At 53.1% G+C, this 20,786-nt stretch overlaps 1 protein-coding gene across 8 annotated transcripts; it reads right to left on the bottom strand.

Moving 5' to 3' along the window:
• Window positions 1–3,963: 3,963 nt before the first annotated feature.
• Window positions 3,964–19,911, bottom strand: Rasgrp2 (RAS guanyl releasing protein 2). Of its 8 annotated transcripts, none has more exons than XM_051193752.1 (17): window positions 19,752–19,911; window positions 17,382–17,523; window positions 16,670–16,772; window positions 16,161–16,223; window positions 15,690–15,821; window positions 14,774–14,924; window positions 14,405–14,578; window positions 14,176–14,292; window positions 12,114–12,395; window positions 11,101–11,178; window positions 10,776–10,898; window positions 10,429–10,544; window positions 5,881–6,022; window positions 5,647–5,683; window positions 5,086–5,262; window positions 4,204–4,266; window positions 3,964–4,053 (listed from the first exon to the last, which is right to left on the bottom strand). In XM_051193752.1, exons 2-16 carry the CDS (start codon window positions 17,452–17,454, stop codon window positions 4,208–4,210), a joined length of 1,827 nt encoding a protein of 608 aa, XP_051049709.1. In that variant the 5' UTR covers window positions 17,455–17,523; window positions 19,752–19,911; the 3' UTR covers window positions 3,964–4,053; window positions 4,204–4,207. The 8 variants fall into 8 exon arrangements, with proteins under 8 accessions (XP_051049709.1, XP_051049712.1, XP_051049711.1 ...); XM_051193755.1 differs by having other exon boundaries at window positions 17,382–17,518; window positions 19,752–19,897; XM_051193754.1 differs by lacking the exon at window positions 19,752–19,911 and adding an exon at window positions 19,304–19,444 and having other exon boundaries at window positions 17,382–17,518.
• Between the last annotated feature and the right edge of the window lie 875 nt (window positions 19,912–20,786).

The raw sequence follows: 20,786 nt of genomic DNA, 5'->3' as shown, positions 1-20,786 counted from the left end.
CGCCTCCTCGCTGTCACCCAGCCAGCTCTCTCTGCTCGGCGCCCCCGCCCCCAAATCCGTCCTTTCTGCATCCACCGCCCCCTCCGACCTGATCCCCTCCCCCGATTGGCTCCCGCCCCCCACCCGTCTCCGCCGCAGCCCCCCCATACCTGGTTCTGGGGGCGCCAGGAGCTGTAGGGTGGGGATCAGAGCCTCGAGACCGCTTGGTCTCTGGGAGGTGACAGATCTGAGGCTGGCGGTATCGGTCGCCTCACGCCTCTCGGTCTCCGCCGCGTCCCCGCCCGCCCCGCCGCGGTGCCGCTCCGAGGAGGATGCTCTGAGAGTCAGGGCGGCTGCTCCCGCCGCCGCATCCCTGCAACACCGACTGACGGCAGCATCAGCACCAGGGCCCGCCCCCCAGGCACGCGCATTGGACTACACAGCGCTGACGGACAAGTGGTGCGGCCAATGCGAAGGTGCGGAAGCCGCCAGTCCCGCGGCTCCACTAGCCCTCCCCCGCACAGACCCAGGCGTCCCGGCCCCAGGACATCCGAGCCCTTACGCGCCTCTCAGGACCTTTGCCCAGACGTCCAGGACTCCTAACCCAGCAGGTGCTCTCCCCAGCTTCAGTGTCTTGGGAATCCAGGTGCCCTACCCTCCTCCTCATGGTTGGGTCCTTGGATCCCACACCCACCCGCCCCTGCCGGCTGGTCCCGAAAACAGTGCCCAGGGCTGGGACAAACCAAAGGAGAAGACTGAACCCCCACTTGGGGCACCGAGAGAGCAGGACCTGAGTGGGGACCTGGGCCACAGCGCCCTCTGCTGGCTGCATCGGGGGGGCTGGCCTGGGCTACCTGGAGCCAAGAAAGGAGCCCCCAACTGCTTGCTGGTGGCTTTTTCCAGTCACTCGAAGAGATCCTACACGCCACTGTCCCATCATCTTCTAGTTGGAAGCCTCCGGAACTGAGTAGCTAGAGAGCTTTGCAGAGATAAGGACGAAGCTGGTGGGGGAAGAAACAGCTGAGCTACAGACTTAATAGACTAGGGGTCTGGGGCTTCCCAGCCCAGACTCCTGGGAATCCCAGAGTTTTGAGCCATTTCTCATCCCTGTGGAAGGCTGGGCTGGAATAGAAGGTTAGTGGCTGGGTTGAGGCTACTCACACCTGGTTACTGAGTGCGAGGCTCATAGCATCTTCCCTTCAAGCCCTAGAATGTGGTCCTGGGGTGCAGGTCTTCTGCGGTGAGAATGTCTGCATCGCCGTGTTTGTGTCAGAATGTGAGAAGGGAACACCCTCCTTCACTCATTCCACCGAGAAAAGGTAGATTTGGCGCCTAAGTGTGTATACCATTAGCTAAGTTGGATACAGGGCTTCTCAATGAGGCAGTGTGCAGGCGTGGGTGTGGCGGTGGGTGTGTGGCAGACCGTTTTGCCAGTTCTCCCCAGGACCCTGATTTCTGTTACAGGGCCTGTGATCTGCACAGCTGGTAGCAGTTGGCATTTCCTTAGCCAGAGGCAATATGCAAGCAAGCACACACATCCAACCACTAATGTATGCAGATTCACGTGGGGGCACACAGCCATGCACACCTGTCCTGTGTACCCAGCATTTCCAAAAGACACAAAAGAACACTTCAGAGACACCCCACCGTGGTCACTCACCACAGGAAAAGCACACTCCCTCAAGAACCTGCATACTTGTACTGCACACACCCTTGGTGCTCACAGGGGACTCACCTTTGGAGTCACCCTAACCATTAGAAGGGACTTTGCAGAGAGTGGTCATTCCTGAGTTAGTGAATATGGACATTCTCCAGAGGGCCTCCTTTGATAGCCTTGTAAAAGGGATAGGAGAGGACCTAGCTGCAGAGGGTATTTCCTAAGCAGTGGAAAGGGAGATCCCTGAACCAAGTTCCAGACTTGAGACCTGACCTTGGAAAGACCCTCAAGCTGCCCCCCCTCAGGCCACTGGAGAAGGAAGAACAGGATCTGCTGAGTCAGGGCCTATCTGACCCCCCCCACAGCCCACTGCCCCACCCATCCTCCACTGCTCCTCCTCCTGCAGGCTACACACACACACACACACACACACACACACACACACACACACACCAAAATGCAGAGGGACAAGCAAGCAGGTGCAGTGACCCAATGACAATGCTCAAAGCCAAAGAATCTGGGTGGGGAGGGAGCAAGGGCGACACTGGTCTCCTGTCTCTGTCCTCAGTGTTTCTCAGCAAGGGCAGAAAAGGTCACTGGAGCCTGCTACACCTCCCTGCCCTCCTTTAGTAGGGAGGTCCATATTCAGACCCCTCATGGCAGCTGGGCCCCACCACTTCCGAATACACCCCTCAAATACACAGGTTCCACCTAGTGTGGACATTGGTGGGACACATGAAGCAAACACCCTTCTGTGCAGGTACACAGGTCACTAGGGACACATAGGGAGGAAAAACTGTGCAAATACAGGTGCAGGTCCCACACACATTTGCAGGTAACCACAGTATGTGAAGCCCAGACATCCAGTTCTGACACATGTGAATGACAGTGGAGAGACAAGTACGTGTCCCATCCCAGACAGGCAGAGTTGAGCTCCAGGGCACACCACACACTGGGAAGAGGACAAGAAGGGGCTCGGGTGGGCTGGGGAGCCGACCAGGCTGCAGGGATGGAGGCAGCGGGAGGCAGGCTGGCAGAGCAGGAGCGAGCTGCTCTTCACAACACAATCGCCGTCTGTTGTTATAGCAACTCAGCCCCCAAATCGTGAAACGGATATTACAGCCTCAAGAGGGGGAAGGGCAGGAGGGGGCTGAGGACAGGAGAGGCAGTGTAGGGGACTCAGTGAGGGACAGGGCTAAAGCTGATCCTTGTGACAAGGCAGGAGAATGAGGCGATCTAAATGAGGACTAGGAGGCCAGAGGAAGTGGAGTCAAAAGGTAGCGATGGACAAAGTGGGGGACCAGGGACAGTGCATTCTTCAAGGGACCTGAGACCACAGCCAGGTCTGCAGAACAGGGTGATGTGCAGGTCGGGGGTTTGGGTGCTCCTTCTCTACCCCCAGAACAATCCAACAGCTGCTATAGGGCATCCTGCAGTGTGGAAATCTGGAGAGGTAACTCCTATTCTCAGCATTGCTATCTGGTACCTCCTGACCTAGGGGCAGCCTGGTCAGGCTTTAGCTCCTCTGAGTGACCCCCATAGAGCACTTTCCTGTCCCAAAGCAGCCTTAGAAATGGCCTTGGCCTTACTCAGTTAGTGGTGACACCCACCCACCAAGTTCTCTGTGCTGCCAGCTCAGGAGGGAAGAGCAAGCTGGGTTAGGAGAGGCCTCCGGAGCTGAGCAGGATCAATATGCATTTCCTCTGGAAGTCGCTGTCCTTCCGGCTGGCAGGAGCACCAGGCCAAGAGGCTGCATGACCATGGAGCTCAGCCCCCCACCCTGAGGCACACCAGCCCAAGCCTCTGGCTATTCCCACCCCTCCTGGCTCCCAGCTCTGCCTCCACAGCGAGCACCCTGAGTGGCCCTCTCCCTCTTGCCATGAGTACCTAGTCACAGGGGTATTCAACCAGGGCCTAAAAAGTCACCTGGAAGGTAGGGGAGTTTTGCTTATGGGTTGAAAACTCTAGTTGCTCCAGGCCTAGCAATTCTAGGGTACAAAGACTCACTAGTGTCAAGGCTCAGAATCCCCAAGATTCAGGACCCCTCTCATTCTAGACCCTTCCCAAATGTTTTGTGTTCTGAGGTTTTTCTGCTTCTAAGGTCTCATTACCCCCAGATCCAGATGTACATGAGATTGAAAACTGTCCAACCTATGGAATTCTACAAGTACAATGTCTAAGGACTTTAGGCTAATTGTTCAGATTAATTATTTGGGCCGTTTTATTCCATCTGGAAAATACAAATATTCACAAGAATCTGTACAACCTTAGGGACACCAGCCCTGGCCCTGACCTCAGTGCATGCCACCCTCAACCCCCCCCCAACCCTCAACCCATCTTCCTGCCCCGAACCCCAGGCTCCCTGCTCTGCTCCAAGTCTTTTCTCCAAAGCAGGCGTGAGTCCTTGATAGTCACAGCTGGGAAGAGAAAAAAATGGAAGTTGTAAGGAAGACAACCCCCTTGTCAAAGTAGGAGCCCACATGCAGGCCATCTAGGTATCATTTCCTAGGCCCTCCCCATAAGCTACCCCAGCCCTCTGGCAGCTTGTACAGAGAATGAGGACTCACCATCTTATAAGTGGATGTCAAACACTCCATCCTCCACTGTTTGCACCTCCTCTTCTCGGATCTCTGTGGAGAGGGATGGGAGAGTTGTCCACAAATCCACCCCTGGTCCCTGTGACCTCAGCAGCCTTCTCTCGTCCTTTCCCCATCCTGGAAGCAGACCCATCCTCCAAAAATCAATTCTCAGAACGACCAAACGACCCCATCTTTGAGGCTTGTTCTAAGTTTCTGCCGCAGCTCTTCCCACAGCCACATCTCCGTGCAGTTTACTTAAACGTCGATTTTGTGTGTATTGCACAGTTTAGAGTCCAGCACATCTGAAGACTGACTGCAAACAGTTTTCTCTTTTCTATTTTTGAGAACTTACGGCAGCCCAAATGATTGTGGTCAAATTGCCTTGGACCTCAGTTTAGCTTCTTGTTCAGACTATTCTCAGGGAAAAATAATCATTTGGCAAATCATCGTTCAGCAAACCGATCAAAACTAACTGAGACCCCAAGAGTACCACCCAGAGGTTATGGGGGAAGGGACTTTTATAATGACAGGCAAAAAAGAGAAATGCAAATAGTTCACAGAACACCAATCCCCTGACAAAAAAAAGAAGTACAACTGGTATCTTGAAGCTTCTTTAAAGTCAGGACGAACATCTTTAATCCCAGTACTTGGCTAGAGCTATGGGGTAAGACCCTGTCTCAAAAATAATTAAATTAAATCAGGGCCTCTCTCCACACCAACCTCTGAAAGTTGGGAGCTCTTAGGGCACTCTTACCTACCCAACCCTTCTTTATAGTCCCACCAAAATAAAATAATCAAAGTCTGAACCAGCCAGCATCCTGGATAAGTTTATAAGCCACAATGACACTGACTGCCTGGGGGCCCTCTTACCTGGGGGCCTGGAGCTTCGCCTACCAGGGCGAGGCAGGGAGAAGCTGAAGGCCCGGTGGTGGGTATGCGTGGGTGAGGGAGAGGGTGCCGAGCCCTCCAGGCTCACACTCTGGGCCCTGCGGCGACACTCCACAGACAGGCGGTCTTTGCACTGTTTGTGGCAGTTCACACCACACGCTGAGGGAGGGAAGAAGAGGAGCTCAACAAGGGCCGTGGGTCAGAAAACTCTCCATCCCATCCTTCAGGCCTGTGCTTCTCCCAGGGTTCTTTGCTCCTGAGAAATCACCCCCACCAAACTACAAGGCTCCTCCCATGTTGCTCTCTTCATGTTAATTTAATACCAGACTGTGCCCTCTCCAAAGTATCTTTTCATAGGTAGCTTGCCCCACCACAGTCTTTTAAAAGACAAGCCCCTCTTGTCAGTCAGGATGCCACCCTAGTTATAACATATTTCACTTGCTGGAAATTGCCACCATCAAAATAAAAATCCCTACCCCAACAGGAACTCTTCCCACAAACCTTGGTCCAGCAGCGAAGTCATTTGTTCTATTTTTTTCTTACCTCTGCATTTGAGGCCCTGCTTGTAGATGCCCAGGATCTGCAATAAAGGAGGGGATCATGCTGGGGGGGTTAAGGTTTTATAGGTCCAGAGAACAAGGCCTGGGGTCTAGGACCCAAGGTGTTTTGAGGGTTGGCTCGCGCTCCGACAGGGGCGGGGCCAGTAGAAGGGCGGGACTTGGGCCGGCAGGCCAGGGGTGGAGAGGTGGATGGATAGTCTGGGCAGCGGACGCTCACCAGAGCTTTGCAGTGGCGACAGGCAACCGGGCGTAGCGAATTACTCTCCTGGAAGTTGTGTACGAAGCCCATGCGGCCTCCCAGCACCGAGCTGGAGCGCAGGAAGTAGGAGACCATCTCCTCCCGGCTGATGCAGCCATCCCTGGTGAGCGTGGGAACACCTCAGCTCCAGTCCTCCCCTGGGGCCAGGGCGGACCTCCCCAACCCCATGGGCAGAGAAAAGGTCCGTGCAGGAAACAAGTGGACACTTAGCATCTACCACCAACTAGTAAGAGCTTGGCGAAGTCATTTCCCTAGGGTTTCCTCCTCAAGACAATGGGGATCTCCAAGTTGGGGTGTCGGCTAAAGAGGGTGGGCGTGTACAGTTCCCACAGTGTGTTCTGTGCCACATCTCTACACATGCAGGGCGCCTGAGGACTGGGACTTCGAAGAGAACCCGGCAGCTGTGCATGCGATCGGGGGTTTCCAGCAGACCCCGGCTTCCCAAGGCCCCCTTCTCATCTAAGAAAGTATTTTAGGCGCCAATGTGTTGTAGGCATAGATGTTCAGATCCCACCTCTAGCTGGGCATGGTGGTTCATGGCTTTGATGAGAGTTCAAGGCCAGCCAATTCTACATAGTGAGTTCCAGGATAGCCAGGGCTACACAGAGAAACTCTGTCTCAACCACCACCACCCCAAAAAAAAACAAAACTCAGCCCTGTGACCTGGGGCCGGCTAATCTCCCTGTGCTTGAGTTTTCTTATCTCCAGGTACTGTGGAGAGTCAGAAAATGCATACAAATGTCCAAGTGACTAGGTGGGTCCTCAGTCACTTCTCCTTTTTTTTTTTCTGTTTTTTACATTTTAATTTGGGATATTCCCCTCCCACTTTTTGTTTGTTTTGTTTGATTGTTTGCTTGGTTACTTGCTTGCTTTTTGTGATAGGCTCTCATAACATGGCTTTAGCAGGATTGGAACTCACTATGTAGACCAGGCTGGGCAGGAACTCACGGAGACCTGCCTGCCTCTGTCTCCTAAGTGCCTAAATGCTAGCTAGGATTGAGAAAGTGAGCCATCCTGCCTTGCTACTTGTTCCTCCTGCCTCAGTCTCTCAGAAACTGGAATTACTAACACGTGCCACCACATCCCACCTTGGTCACTTCTCGGTGTCTGTCACTTCCACAGCTAGCCCTTATTTGAAATTTGATGTTCTATGATTTGATGCTACAGAGAGCCCTCGTGTCAATGGGATAACTGGTGATTGGTTTAAAAAAAAATAGGCTTTAGCCAAGTGGTGGTGGCACAGCCCTTTAATCCCAGCACTTAGGAGGCAGAGACAGGCAGATCTCTGTAAATTTGAGGTCAGTCTGGTTTACAGAGCAAGTTCCAGGACAGCTAGAGCTGTTACACAGAGGAATTCTGTCTTGAAAAATGATAGATAGATAGATAGATAGATAGATAGATAGATAAATAGATAGATAGATAAATAGATAGATAGATAGGCAGACAGGCAGACAGGCAGACAGACAGACAGACAGACAGACTTTATATGACATATGAAAATCACATTCTCCTGGAATGAGACACAGATGAATACATAAAATCGTGAAAGTAAGACTTGAAAATTGTTTTGTGACCCTGAGCAGAGGGCCTTTCTACACATCATACAAATCCAAAAAATCCATCAAAGAAAAGTTTGACATATCAAATACGCAAAGCTTTTAAAAAAAACTTTTATGTGGAAAAAGACAACATCAATGACAGACAGGAAGAAAATATTTGCGAAAATACTCAATAGCAAGGGGTTAATATCCATTAGTACATATTCAAGAAATCAATGAGAAGAGGCACAACCCAGTAGGATGACAAAGAATATGAACAATTAACAGAAGAAATATAAGTGGCCAATAAACATATGAATAGATAAACCCAAGTCAGGTTGGAGAGATGCAAATTAACAAAGACACCATTTTCCAACTCAACTGGCAACACCATAGGGCTTATTATAGCTTCTGCTCTTGGCAAGGAGGCCGGGACACTGGTACTTGGGCACGGTTGATGGGGTGCAACCAGGTATGACCTTGTCCGAGGTCAGCTGGCAGCCTCTTTCGCCTAACTTAGGGTGTATGTGATTTGGATCCAATGATCACACTGGGCCAAGGGAGTGGATAAGGAAATGGATACAAAGGCTTTCCCAGAAGTGGAACAGATCATTCCAGAGCAGCTGTGACCATCTGTGTGTCCATCGATTGGAGGAGGCACAGGTGAAGGGGTGGCCAGCCACACAGTGCAGTCCTCTAAAGGATGATGTAATGTGGATACCACAGCCCAGTGGCAGAGTGCTTGCCTGGAGCATGTAAGCCCTAGGCTCAATCCTCAGGACCCCAAAATAAATAAATAAATACTAATGATACACTCTCACCTGAGTTCACATGAAAAGATGGGTGTGATTTAGCAGAGAGCAAACATAAAAACAGGCCTGGGATGGGGCTCACGGGTGAAGCGCTTGCTTGGTATTCATAAGGCCCTGGGTTCAATGCTAGCACAGAAAAAACTAAAATGTGAACCAAGGTGGCTCATCTCTGGAATTCCAGCACTCTGGAAGCTAAGACTGTAGTGTAAAGTCAACTTGGGCTACTTAGTAAGTTCCTAGCAAAATCCCACCTAGAGTGAGACCCTGTCTCCAAAAAAAAAGAAGTAAATAAATATAGTATTAAATATAGAGAGTATTGAAATTAATCAACAGGCTTTTTAATGCATAGATAATTTTACAAGAGATAAAAATCTCCCAGTTCCAGAAACAAAGAGCTTCAGAAGCCAGATGTGGTGGCAGCATACAAGCAGACCTCCCATCAGAAGAGCTCTGGGGGAGACCAAGGCAAGAGAATCAGGAGCTGCACAGCATACCTGGCTATAGACTTAGTTTGAAGTTGGCCTGGTATACATAGCAACTTTGTCTTAAACTCTTAAACAACTTTAAAAAAGGGGGTGGGGGGCAGAAATAACAAACCCAAAAGAAGCACTGAGTGGAGCTAGACTTCCTCTGAGTTCTAAGGGGACTGGAAATGAGACCCAGAGCCTTGTGCATGCTAAGCCTGAGAGCAGCCATTGACCTACATCCCAGGTAAATAGCCTCTTTCTCTTTATGAGCCCAATGATGAGGTTTGGTGGCCACTCAGCTGTCTGAGCTTACATAAGGTCGAGTCCAGTGCTGAGGCTCTGTGAAGCTACAGCCTCCAGGGTTAAGAGCCCAGAAAGAAAAAACAAAACAAACAAACAAACAAACCCACCAGCCCAGGCAGAAAACACAGAACTGGGTGTATCTGCTGCAGTCTAGCCACCAATGGGGATAGATCCTCGTGTGATTCCCATTTGGCTATAAAACACACTTCAGATCAAAATCCACATCCATTTTACATGGGTGCCCAAAAGGATGGGAGCAGTCAGGCATGGTGGCACACACCTGTGATCCCAGCACTAGGGAAAATGAGGAAGGATCGCTTTCAGTTTGAGGACAACCTGAGCTAAATAATGAATTCAAGCTAGCCTGGGCTACATAATGAGCCAAGGAACACTAGCTTACCTTCTTTTTGAGACAGGGTTTCTCTGATAAAACAGACTGTCCTCAAACTCAGAGATCCACCTGCCTCTGCCTCCTGTGTGCTGGGATTAAAGGCATTCACCACCAATGCCCGGCGTGAGGCCCTACTTTTTTTTTTTAACATTTGCTTACTTTAAACAGTTTGTTCATTGGGAATCTATTTTACTCCCTGGATTTTGTTCTTACCATAAATTTTTGTAATGTGAGAACAATATTAATTAAAAAAAATGTTTTTTCAGACGAAGCCTCATGTAGCCCAGGCTAGCTTCAAATATGCTAAGTAAATGATGATGACTTAAGAGCTTTTGACTCTCCTGTTTCCACCTCCCAAATGCTAGGATTCCAGGAGAGCAAGGCTATGCCACATTATACAGTGATAAAGATAAAACCCAGGGCTTCTTGCATGCTAGGCAGACACTCTACCAACTGAGACCCATTCCCAGCCCCCAAACCACATATTTTTGAAATACAGGTCACATTTAAAAATAAATCAACCTGGGACAGACTGTAAATTTTGACTGGGTTTTTGTCATCTCAGCAAATATGGAGCATAAACCTGCTTCAAAGGGCACATTTAACCTGATTCAGAGAACCAGATGTGTTTCCAAATTGCCAGCATATGAATTGTGGATAAGCAAGTGGGTGCTGCTAATTGTGGCCTTTCTTACTGTTCATTAATGCCGGCTACCCAGGGGCTCAACTTCCCCACACTCTTGGCAGCTGTGAACTCCACAAATAAAATAGTGTTCTTTTTGCCAGGCTCAGGTGGGGCTCTCCCATCTGTCCATACTAGCAAGATAATGCTATCCCTCCACAACTGGGAGCTTCCTCCCACCTCAAAACATCACAGCCACATGGTGGCTTCCCAGGCAAGGCCTTGCTCTTTTCACACTCTAGAACTGGAACCCAAGGGGAAGTGGGTTGATGCCTTCCCTCTACCCCACCCTCCAGGCCCTAGTCCTCCTCACTGGTTCTGGTCCAGGTCCCCAAAGGCGCTGAGATAAGGGAAGTTGCCCCGGATGATCTGGAACTCCTCCTGTGAGATGTGACCATCCCCATCGACGTCAAAGTTCCGGAACACAGACTACAGAGGGATACACAAGGTCAGTCTGTTATGAGGAGTATCAGAGATGTCTCCCATGTCCCTTTTCAGTCCTGCCTCATCAGCCCATAATGCAGCTATCGTGCTACAATCTGTGCCTCCTGGGGAATGGTCAGATCACTGGCCATCAGCTATGGTACTAGTAGTGGCTCCCGGGGCAAGGCTTCATGGACCCTGCTTCTACCAGATTCCCTCAGACTCCAGGGCTCTCACCTCCACCATCTTCTCAATGTGCTCTGCCACCAAGGCCTGGTCCAGCTTAGGTTTGGCAACTGAGGTCCACTCTTCCAGCACAGGAGGTCGGGGAGGCGGAGTGCAGCTGGTGGGGCTGGTTGGCTGTGGGAACAGTCAGGTCTGAGCCAGGGCCAGAGTGGGAATGAAGCTAAGCTTCCAATAAATAGAGAGAGCCTACCCAAGGCCAACCGCACCCCCAGGGTTCCACTGCCAAGCAAGTGGGTGTAGTGGATGGGGAATGTTCCTTCTGTCCTTGCACCCTGGGATTCTCAAGTGCAGAGTGAGGGGTGAGGGACTCCCTTACCGATGACTTGGAGCGTGGCTCGCGCTGCAGGGAGAGCTGGTACAGCTCATCCTCCGTCTGATACTGATCCAGGGACACCTGGGACACATAGGTTTGGTCATACCCTCAGGTTCCTGCCCCCCTCTTACATAGGAGCTACAAACCCAGGACCACAGGACTACTTACTATTCTGCCCAGAGCCTGATGTGAAATCTAGACTCAGGACAAAGGCCAGCTTAGAATATACCCCCACCACTTCCATGACAGCCAGCCCACAGAGCAAGCCTTAAAAACAGTGCACTAGCCAGGCATTGTTGGCCCATGCCTTTAATCACAGCACTCAGGAGGCAGAGGCAAGCGGATCTCTGTGAGTTCCCCCAAAGCTGGGAGTGGTCCCTGTGATCCAAGCACTTTAGAGGCTCAAATACACCACCACGAGTCCAAAGCTAGCTGAGGCTCTCTAGTAAGTTCATGTCAGCCTGGGCTACAGAGAGAGATCCTGTCTCCAAAAACTAAATTATTAAAGACTAAAAGAATTTCAATCAGGAGCCAGGATCATGTTAGAAATCACACATGTCTGCCAGGTAGTGGTGGCACATGCCTTTAATCCCAGCACTTTCATGGCAGAGGCAGGCAGATCTCAGTGAGTTTGAGGCCAGCCTGATCTACAGATTGAGTTCCAGGACAGCCAAGGCTATACAAAGAAACCTTGTCTTGAAAAAAAAAAAACCAAAAAAAAAAAAAAAAAAAAAAAGAAAGAAAGAAAGAAAGGAAGGAAGAAAGAAAAGAAAAAGAAATCATCTGTCACAGCTTAGTCCTACCCTTTGAATATAACCCACTGTTAGGAGCTCAAATCAGGACCCAGACCCCATCTCAGACCCAGCCCACGGTCCACGCAGCAGCCTTGAGACCAGACTATAGGCCTGTGTCTCACAAACCCCAGAGCCCAAGCTTAACCTCATCTTTTTGTTCAGAACCTAGCAAGCCTACAGTCTTAGCAGATGAAAATGCAGACATCATCCCTAGCCCCTCACCGTGAGCAGACTCAGCAGGTCAGGGTTGGCTTGCACTGGTGGCCGGAGGCTGGTCACCATGGCCAACTCCTCAAGAATGCTAAAAAGTTGCCTCATCTTGGCTCCATTGAGCCTGGTCCGACCAGGGTCCAGCCAGTCAGGCAGTGCCAGCTGCAGGGCCACCAGATCCTTGAGGTGCACACCTAGGATGGGGAAGCGGAAGCCCACGCAGGCTGCCAACCTGCGCCGGTAATTGCTGTAGTTGCCAGTGGCTGTCACTAATTCTGTCAGGCCTTCCCAGAGCTGTGGGGGAAAGGTCAGAATGTCACTCATACACACCAACTCAGCCATCTCCCACCTCAGCCCTAGAACTGTGGGAATGGATGGGGAGCAAGGTCAAGGATAGGCAAAAAGGTCAAATCCTCCCTTATTGCTCTCTCAAACCCCAGGAGTCAGAGCTCATAGGTTATGAGTCCAAGGAAACAACTATACCAGGGCTGAGCACAAGTTTTCAGCATTAAGGCACAGGCCTACTGACCAAGAAGGGTGTTATTAGACAGGCGTCTGGTGATGGTAAATAATGGAAAGAAACTTAAACTGAGCATGGTCACATAAGCCTGGAATCCCAGCAGTGGGGAGGCAGATGCATGAGGATTATGCATTATGCAACTGTCTCAAAAAGTGGTTAGGGCTCTGATTTGGAGGCCACCCTGGTTTACAGAGCTAGTTCCAGGACAGCCAGGGCTACCCAGAGAAACCCTCCAGAAAAACAAAACAAAACAAAAACAAATGGTGGTGGGGTCCTCAAAAGAAAAAGAAAAGCTTGAGATGGGGGTATGGCTCAGTTGGTAGAGTGCTTGCCTAGTATGCAGAGGGCCCTGGGTTCGATCCCCAGCACTACATAAATCAGGTGTGGGAGTGTATACCTCAGAAGAGAGGTGGAGGCAAGAGGATCAAAAATGTAAGGTCATCCTTGGCAACACAGCAAGTTCAAGGACAGCCTGGAATATATGAGACCCAATCAATCACAAAAACAATGTGAAAGTACACTAGGGAGGCAGAGGCAGGCAGATCTCTGAGTTCAAGACCAGCCTGGTCTACAGAGTGAGTTCCTGGACAGCCAGGGATACAGAGAAACACTGTCTTGAAAACACACACACAAAAAGGGATTTATTTTATTCTATACATGTGGGATGTTCTGTCTGCATGTACATTATGTGAATGCCTGGTACCCTGAGCCAACTTGTGGGTGCTAGGCACTGAGCCTGGGTCCTCTGCAAGAACAAGTGCTCTTTCTTAACCACTGAGACATCTCTCCACACTCCAGTGTTCTACTTTGTAAACTTTATAGTGGTTCCCCCCTTTACTTTTTTTTTTCTGAGACAGGGTCTCATGATGCAGCCACTGGAGAGATGGCCCATCAGTATGGTGTCTGCTATGCAAGCATGAGGACCCAAATGTGGGTCCCTGGCAGCCACATAATAGCCAGGCAGAGTTGTGTACATGTCTGTAACCAAAGCACTCAGTGGGTGGACAGAGACAGATCGTTGGAGTTCATTAGCCAGTTAGTCTAGCCAATTGGTGAGCTCTAGGTTCAGTAAAAGATCCTATCTCAAGATAAAAATGGGCCTGGAGAAATGGCTCAGAGGTGAAGAACACTTGCTGAGCTTCCAGAGGCCCTTTGTTCTGTTCCTAGTACCCATGTCAGGCAGCTCACAACTGCCTTTGACTCCAGCTCCAAAGGAGCCATCTGGTCTCCAAGGGCACATGAACATATGTGGCATACACACATACCCGTAAATAAAATGAGTAAGAATTTTAAAAAGATAAAATGGAAAGAGTGACAGAAGGAAAAAATAAATGTCAGCTCTTGTTCTCCTGTATGCACTTGTGCACACACATGCACTATACATACACACATAAAATTAAAAAAAAAAATAGCTTTGGAACTAAGCAGGTCTGGGGACCCACCACCGTCACATGCATTTTCCTCAACTGTCAAACAAGAACAGTGTGCCTAGGCCCCAGCACTGCACTGGGAAGGCTGCAACTGGGAAGCTTAGGCCCCTCCAGAACCAGGTACCTTGATGGTCTCAGGGCTGACATGGCTGTGGGTCTCCTTGAGGCGTGAGATGGAGCTGTGGCTCAGGCCTCCGACAACAGCCATCAGTGTGTTGAAGTTCTGCAGCTGCAGCAGCTTCTGGGAGGCAAATATGGAGGGGGAGGCAGTGTGTCACCCAGCCACCCTTCTGGAGAGAAGGGGAAGGGCTTAACAGCCACGGGGAGGCTGGGCACGCAGGGAAAGTGGGCACCTCTGCCACATGCACGAAGTGTGTGATGACCAGCGCCCGCTGCGTGGCTGTGGGCTTGCTGAGGATCATGAGCTGGACCCACTGTGAGACGCTGTTGAAGAGGGAGATGAATCGCTCCAGGACAGGATTGTCTACAGTGCAGCCGTGAGTCACAAAGCTGTGATAGTCCTGGAACTGTGGGCAGGTGGACTTGGCCTGAGTGCCCTGCTGGCCTCTCCCATTGCTACCAGCCTTTCTCACCCTCCAACTGTCTTAATAATGGAACCACCCAACCATCCTTGGGAGGTAGCCTATCCCCAAGTCTTAGCCCTTTCTGGAACTCCCTTCTCAACCCATACTACACCCCAACCACAAGCCTTCAGGCCACACCAGGATCTTGCAGAAGGACCGATACTCCAAGTAGGTGAGATGCTCTGCCAGCTCCATAGGCTCCAAGTGATCAAACAGCAGGGACATCTTGCGCTTTTTCTGTTCCACAGGGTTCCGCTGCGTCACCTGCCGCTTCCACTTGTAGGTGGGGCTGGGGGAGCAGGGGTAGTAAGCCCTGTGCTAGAGATGTCTCCTGCCTCCTGTGACCCACACACACTCAGACATGCCACTCAAATTGACTTGGGACCTAAACGGCAGGAGCCACCATCCTAAGCACTAAGATCCCCAAGCCCCAGCAACTCCCTCGCATGTTCCCTTCACCATGCATTCAATACACTGATGGACAACGTACTCTGTGCCAGGCGCTGTGCTAGGCACCGAGGTACAGAGATGAGCAAGACACGGTTCCTGCCCTCGAGGAGCTCACAATCTACTGGAGGAGACAGACACAGAAACATGCCATCATCAAACAGTGGGACACATGTTCCCAGGGCTCTGGGCAGGAGTCTGCACAAAGCATCTTGGGAAAACACAGGAAAGAATGGCAAACCCTGCCCTGGAAGAGTAGCACACCCTCACCAGGCAGGGCCGTCACGCTTGTGCTGAGTCTGGTGAGAATGGAGGAGACAGGGCAACAAGAGCAAGTACCATGGAGAGGAAGGATGCAGGACACAGACAATGGCCAGTGGACCCAAAGAGCCGCAGTATGAAGTGTGTGGGATGCAGGACAGGAACGTCAGGCTGGCCTGACACCACGTAGGGCCTTAATAGTGGAAGTGTTTTGAAGGTGATAGGGAGCCATGGAAGGTTTTAAAGCAAGAGAGTGACGTGACCCTCACTCATTCAATTAAACAGACATTTATTAAGCACATATGGTATAGAATGCTTAGAGCCCCCAAACTCCCCCCCCACGCACACACTCTCGATGTCGATGAGGCTGCTGTGCCTTCGGTTCCCTTCTTGGTCTAACAGAGCTTTCAGCTCTTTGATCTGCTCAGCCAGCTCTGGGTTCAAATCAAACTCTGCTGGGAATGCTGAGATCCAGTACCTGGTGGAGGGGCAGGCAGAGTCAAGTCACCTAAGGCAGCCCTCCTTCCCCTCACCATCCCCGAGTGGGAAAGGACTGTATTCACCCCCCAAAGGTGAGGTAAAATGTCTCGAGTATGTTCTGCTGCAACACCCACTCACCCCACCCACCCCATCCTCCAGCCCTTTCCTTCTCCATCCAACCCCAGCACACACCAGCAGAAAATAACAAGGCCAGCAGCACACCTGGACAGCGCCCACTGGCAAAACCCAACGGTTAGTCCCCTGGATGCTGTCCACTCCTGGAGCCCACCTGAAGCTTGAGAAAGCAGCAAGAGGAGGGGCCAGGACCCAGACTCACCTGACCAGGTGACACGTTTTCACCTGTAGAGAATTGGAGTTGTCCTTCCGGGATTGCTGATAGGTAGAACTGAGTTAAGCACAATAGCAGGAACCAAAGGCCAGGACTAGGAGCAGAGGGCTGGGCCTGAGAACCCAGGGGGTGGGACTCTAGCAAAGCCTGGGTTCCAGGAAGGTTGGGAGGGGGGTGAGCACTGTGAGAGCGGCCATAGATTAAGGTAGAGGGTCCTACTCCACTGGTCTAGGAGATGGGCAAGAAGAGGTCCCTGGGCAGAACTAGGGCAGATCCAAGATCTTAGGGGAGAGCGAGGGCAAGGCCTAGCTCACAGAAGAGACCAAGTCCAGGTAGGTACAGGACAAAGCCTATGCCCTAGGAGAAAGGACGGTGTCTGAATTGTGGGATATAGTGCAAGCAAGGCCTGTACTCGAGGCTCTAAGGCCCTGAGCAAGCCAAGCAGGATGGGCTCATAGACTTGAAAACCGGGCCCCAGCCATGCGGGCCAAGGATATATGTGGAGCAGTTTCGCAGCCAGCTGAGAGGAAGGTATGTACCAGGGGTGCATCATGAGAAACATGCGCACTAGCTGCGGATCTCGCACCTTTCCGGAGTCATCTGCTCCAAAAGTCAAAGAGAAGGCGGCTGACCCTTGATCCGGAGGCTCAGCCTAGTCTGAAGTCTGGTGTCAGGTCCCTAGGTCTGTACTCCCGACCCCACCCACCTACTGCTTTCCCTAGCACTCCAAAGCCAGGAGGTCAAAGTTGTGAAAGAAGTCTGGGTGGGCAAGGGGTACCACAGAATCCAGGAACTGGAGGAGGGGAGCCTGGAGAAAGCCCATAGTCCAGAGGGGAACCAGCTGGAGCGGAAGGAGCCTGGGTTCCCCGGGGTCAAGAATCCAGAGGTCATTTCCTGAGTGCTGGGGGAAGGGGCACCCCTTCACCAGATAAACCAACCCCATCTGCCGGAAACAGTTCCCAGGCTAGAGATACAGAGTTCCTCCGGATTCCCCAGGGAGACAGATAATGTCCATCCCAGGTCGAGTTGGGACCCCTGTCCCCCAATTCCCTGCCGTCTGGATATAGGGTATATTTGAGCACTTCTCTGCAAAGAAAGGGGCTTTCGTTAAGTGGACTGAAAGATGGGGGGGGGAGCCTGAGTAGATCCTGGCCAGGGGTCTGCTTCAGGCTCAGCCTGGGTGTGCCCCTCATGCTGCAGGCAACTCACCAAAGGCTTCGATGCAGCCTCGGAGCAGCTCCTCTACCGTGCAACCCTTGTCCAAATCCAGAGTGCTCGCCATGGCCTCCAGTGCCGATGGGCTGGACCCAAACTACGCTCCGAAAACCTCCCACAGGGCTCGAACCCTGTCCTTGTCCCGGGAGAAACAGAGTGGGAGTCAGTCAGCAGAGGAACCGGGGGAGCGGCCGGGCGCACAGGAACGGGGCGGGACAGGCACGCCCCCTGCTGGTCAGGGGCGGAGTTGCCTGCTGCTGCCACTCCCGAGGTTAAACGGTCCTACCCCGGGATGGTGCAACCTCCTAGTTGGGAAATGGACTAGCTGAGAGGCTTCCGGCCCACCCGCGGAGTCGCGGGAAGGTAGAAGGGCTCTACGAAAATAAGGCACAAAGCAGTACCGCAGGGGTGAGATGGTGCCCCAAGCCTCCCGGCGGGTCCTGCTCTCCTTGAGCTTGCTCCCCACAGGCACCTGCAGCACCCCGCAGCTCGGTTCTGCGCTCCTCCCGCTTCCCCTCCCTTAACAGCCTCCCTTCCCCCGCAGGGTTATTTTGGGAACCCAATGCCTGAGGGGACCTCGGAGGAATTTCTCCCTGGGTTGGGAGGAGGGAAGAGAGAACCCAGGCGTTCTGCCCACATCGCCCCCTCCTGAGCTCCCCGCGAGTGGGAGGCGGGGCCATAGCATCCCCCAGGGGCCTGCCCTTGGGGAGGAGGGCCGGGAGTGGAGAAGAACATTCCTGGGGCGGGGTATGGGGGTAGCCCACTGCGGCTGGGAGGTATCAGTGGGAAGCCAGAGCCTGGGAACCGCGGGCTCCCAAGCCACATGTATGATGGTCCCAGGGGTGCTGGCTCTGCCTCTCCAGAACTGTCATATATCTCCCCAGCCTAGGCTTCTGACCTCCCACCCGCCCTGCTGCATAGTTAAATTGTGCGTGAGAGCACCAAGAATGCCCAGAAGGGGCCGCTAGCTCCACGGGGGAGGCCATGGCCTGCATGACACCATTAAGTAACCCTGGTCCCCAGTGAGGGCTAAAAGCACCCATAGAGAGACAAACACACATTCTCTAGACAAGTTATTTGCAGGAGGCCAATGACCTACATTAAGAGCAAGACCCTCCTCACACACACCAGGGTCACACTCACCTCCTGTCCTGTCGCACACAATGGCACCCACACCCCATGCACACCTGCAATGAAAATCCTCAACCACACAAACCTAGGTCCTTAACTCTAGAATCCAAACCCGCACGCAGTTCTCCCAGACCTTCTGTTCACTTGAGCCAGCCCAGCCTCTGAACCATCAGCCACAGTAGCTCTGACATCTGTACACGTGTGCACACACACGAAAAGACAGTGTGCATCTCCACCCCTGTACACTCCCACACACATGCACATAACCCCGTGGTTGCGCACACACCCATTCCGCCGCCCCTCCCCCTCCAACCATGCTCCATGACACACAGCCCCAGCGCTCGGGGTTCCTCACACTCCTGGACCTTGCCAGAGCTTTGTCCCAAAGAAAGGGACCTCGCCCTACACAAACTCCTCCACATTAGGGAATCCTCGCAAGGACTTCTCAGAGCCATTCCCTCCTGACTCAGTTGTTTCCTAGCTGGGTGACCTTGAGAATCATTTGGCCTCTCTGAACCTCAATTTTCCCATCTGTCAAATGGGGACTTGAAGGGAAGGGCCTGGTAGAGATGTGTCAGTATAGCACCGGTGTGCCACGGACAACCCCCCTCCACCTCCCGCGGGTGGCTCTAAGTGCCTAAGCCTCTCTGCAATCTCTCTGCTACCAGGACCGGGTCCGCATATTCCCCACCCACCCGCAGTCCCCGCCGGCCTGCCCCAAGGGAATCCCAAGGGACCGCGCCCTCTATGTCCTACGCCCCGCCCGCGCGCGCTCGTTCACTCACTCTTGGGACCCGCAGCGCAGAGCCCGCACCCTGCCCGGCCCGCACCACCTCCGTGCGCTCCCGCCCGCCGGCCTCGCTGCGGCTGCGGCTCCAGCCGGCTCTCCGCGCCACGGCCCAGCGCCCCGCCGCCCCGCCCCCTCCCCGCCCCTGCACCCCGCGCCGCGCCTCCTCCACTGGGGACTCCCCCTCTCGCCCCGCGCGCACAGGGCTCTGCAGCAGCTTAACCCCTCCCCTGCCACCCCAAAGCGCGTAGCCGCGGGCGGGGGGCTGCACCACTAGTGGCGTGGGGGACCTCGTGCTGAAGCCCTCCCCCACCGCGACACCCCCGGGCTCTGCGCCCCGCCTGGGTGTCGCACGGAGGAAGCCGGGAGGGGCAGGAAGCGGACTGCGGTGGGGAAGGGGCGCCCCGCCCAGCCCCCCGTCCCGGGTTCCTGTTTTCGAGACAAACCGTTCCCACGAGGTTCACCCTGCCCGGGCCCGGGCGTCTTCCTGCGGGCAGCCGAGGCCCAGGCCTGGTGGAGGTCGCAGGCGTGGGGCTGCGGGTCCTTGCGATGGCCTGGGGGAGGGGCTAGGACAAAATGCGAGCTGGTTTTGGTCCAATGAAGCCTCATGGGGCGAGGAATGAATGAACACGCGGCTCCCTGGGGACCCAGGCTCGATGTCCAGAGGTGGGGCAATGGGCATCCCACAGGGCATCTGCTGAGTGGGTTCTCCACCTTCGTAACTGGAGGCCTGGATGCAGGGGCCCAGGCGAGGAGAAACTTGGGAGGGGCAGCCACAAGCAGTTGGGGTCCCTCGCAGGTTGGCCGAGGGGATAGGTAACAGTTTCCGGCCGTTTAGACTCACTGTGAAACCCGGGGCCCCAAAACCCTTTCCGAGGATTGCCCCTCCCTGCCTTGAGCGAGGGAGGCAGAACCTCCTCTCTTCAGTCCTGGTAATGTGAGACTCAGAACAGGCCGTTTATAGGCCTCAGTTTCTCCAGAGCCGGGAATATGTCACTGCCTTCGCCTAAACCGTCTGCGAATGCCCTAAGCCTTAACATTCCCCTGATTTTGGATATATCATAGCCACCTGCTACAGACCCTAAAACGCCGCAGTGGGGCGGGTCTAGGGGCGGAGCAAAGAAGGTGCCCAGCCTTCTCGGGACCCTCCCCTAACAGCATGTATGCTCTGTAGTCCGGGAGGCTCCAGCCCAAATCCCGACTCCCTGACCTGGTGAGCCCCACCCAGACAGACGCCCCGCCCCCGACCAACTAAGCTGGCCGCTGACCTAGTATGGACACAGCGCTGGGAAGAGAGGCGTGGAGGGAAAAGGGACTGACTCCCAGGAACCGCCTATGGACCGCCCCACTCTCCCCCCAGATGATGCACCTGCTTTGGTGTGTGTGGTGTGTGTGTGTTGGGGGGGGGGAATAATAAGATGGTTTCGCAGCAGCTGTTAAGCTCTCCAAAAGCTAAAAATATTTCGCAACAGAAAAGAGAA

The sequence above is a fragment of the Phodopus roborovskii genome, unplaced genomic scaffold, assembly GCF_943737965.1.
Source record: "Phodopus roborovskii unplaced genomic scaffold, PHOROB, whole genome shotgun sequence".
NCBI classification, from domain to species: Eukaryota; Metazoa; Chordata; class Mammalia; order Rodentia; family Cricetidae; genus Phodopus; species Phodopus roborovskii.
Note: the sequence above shows the minus strand (reverse complement) of the source record. Positions and strands in the feature narration are given on the sequence as shown.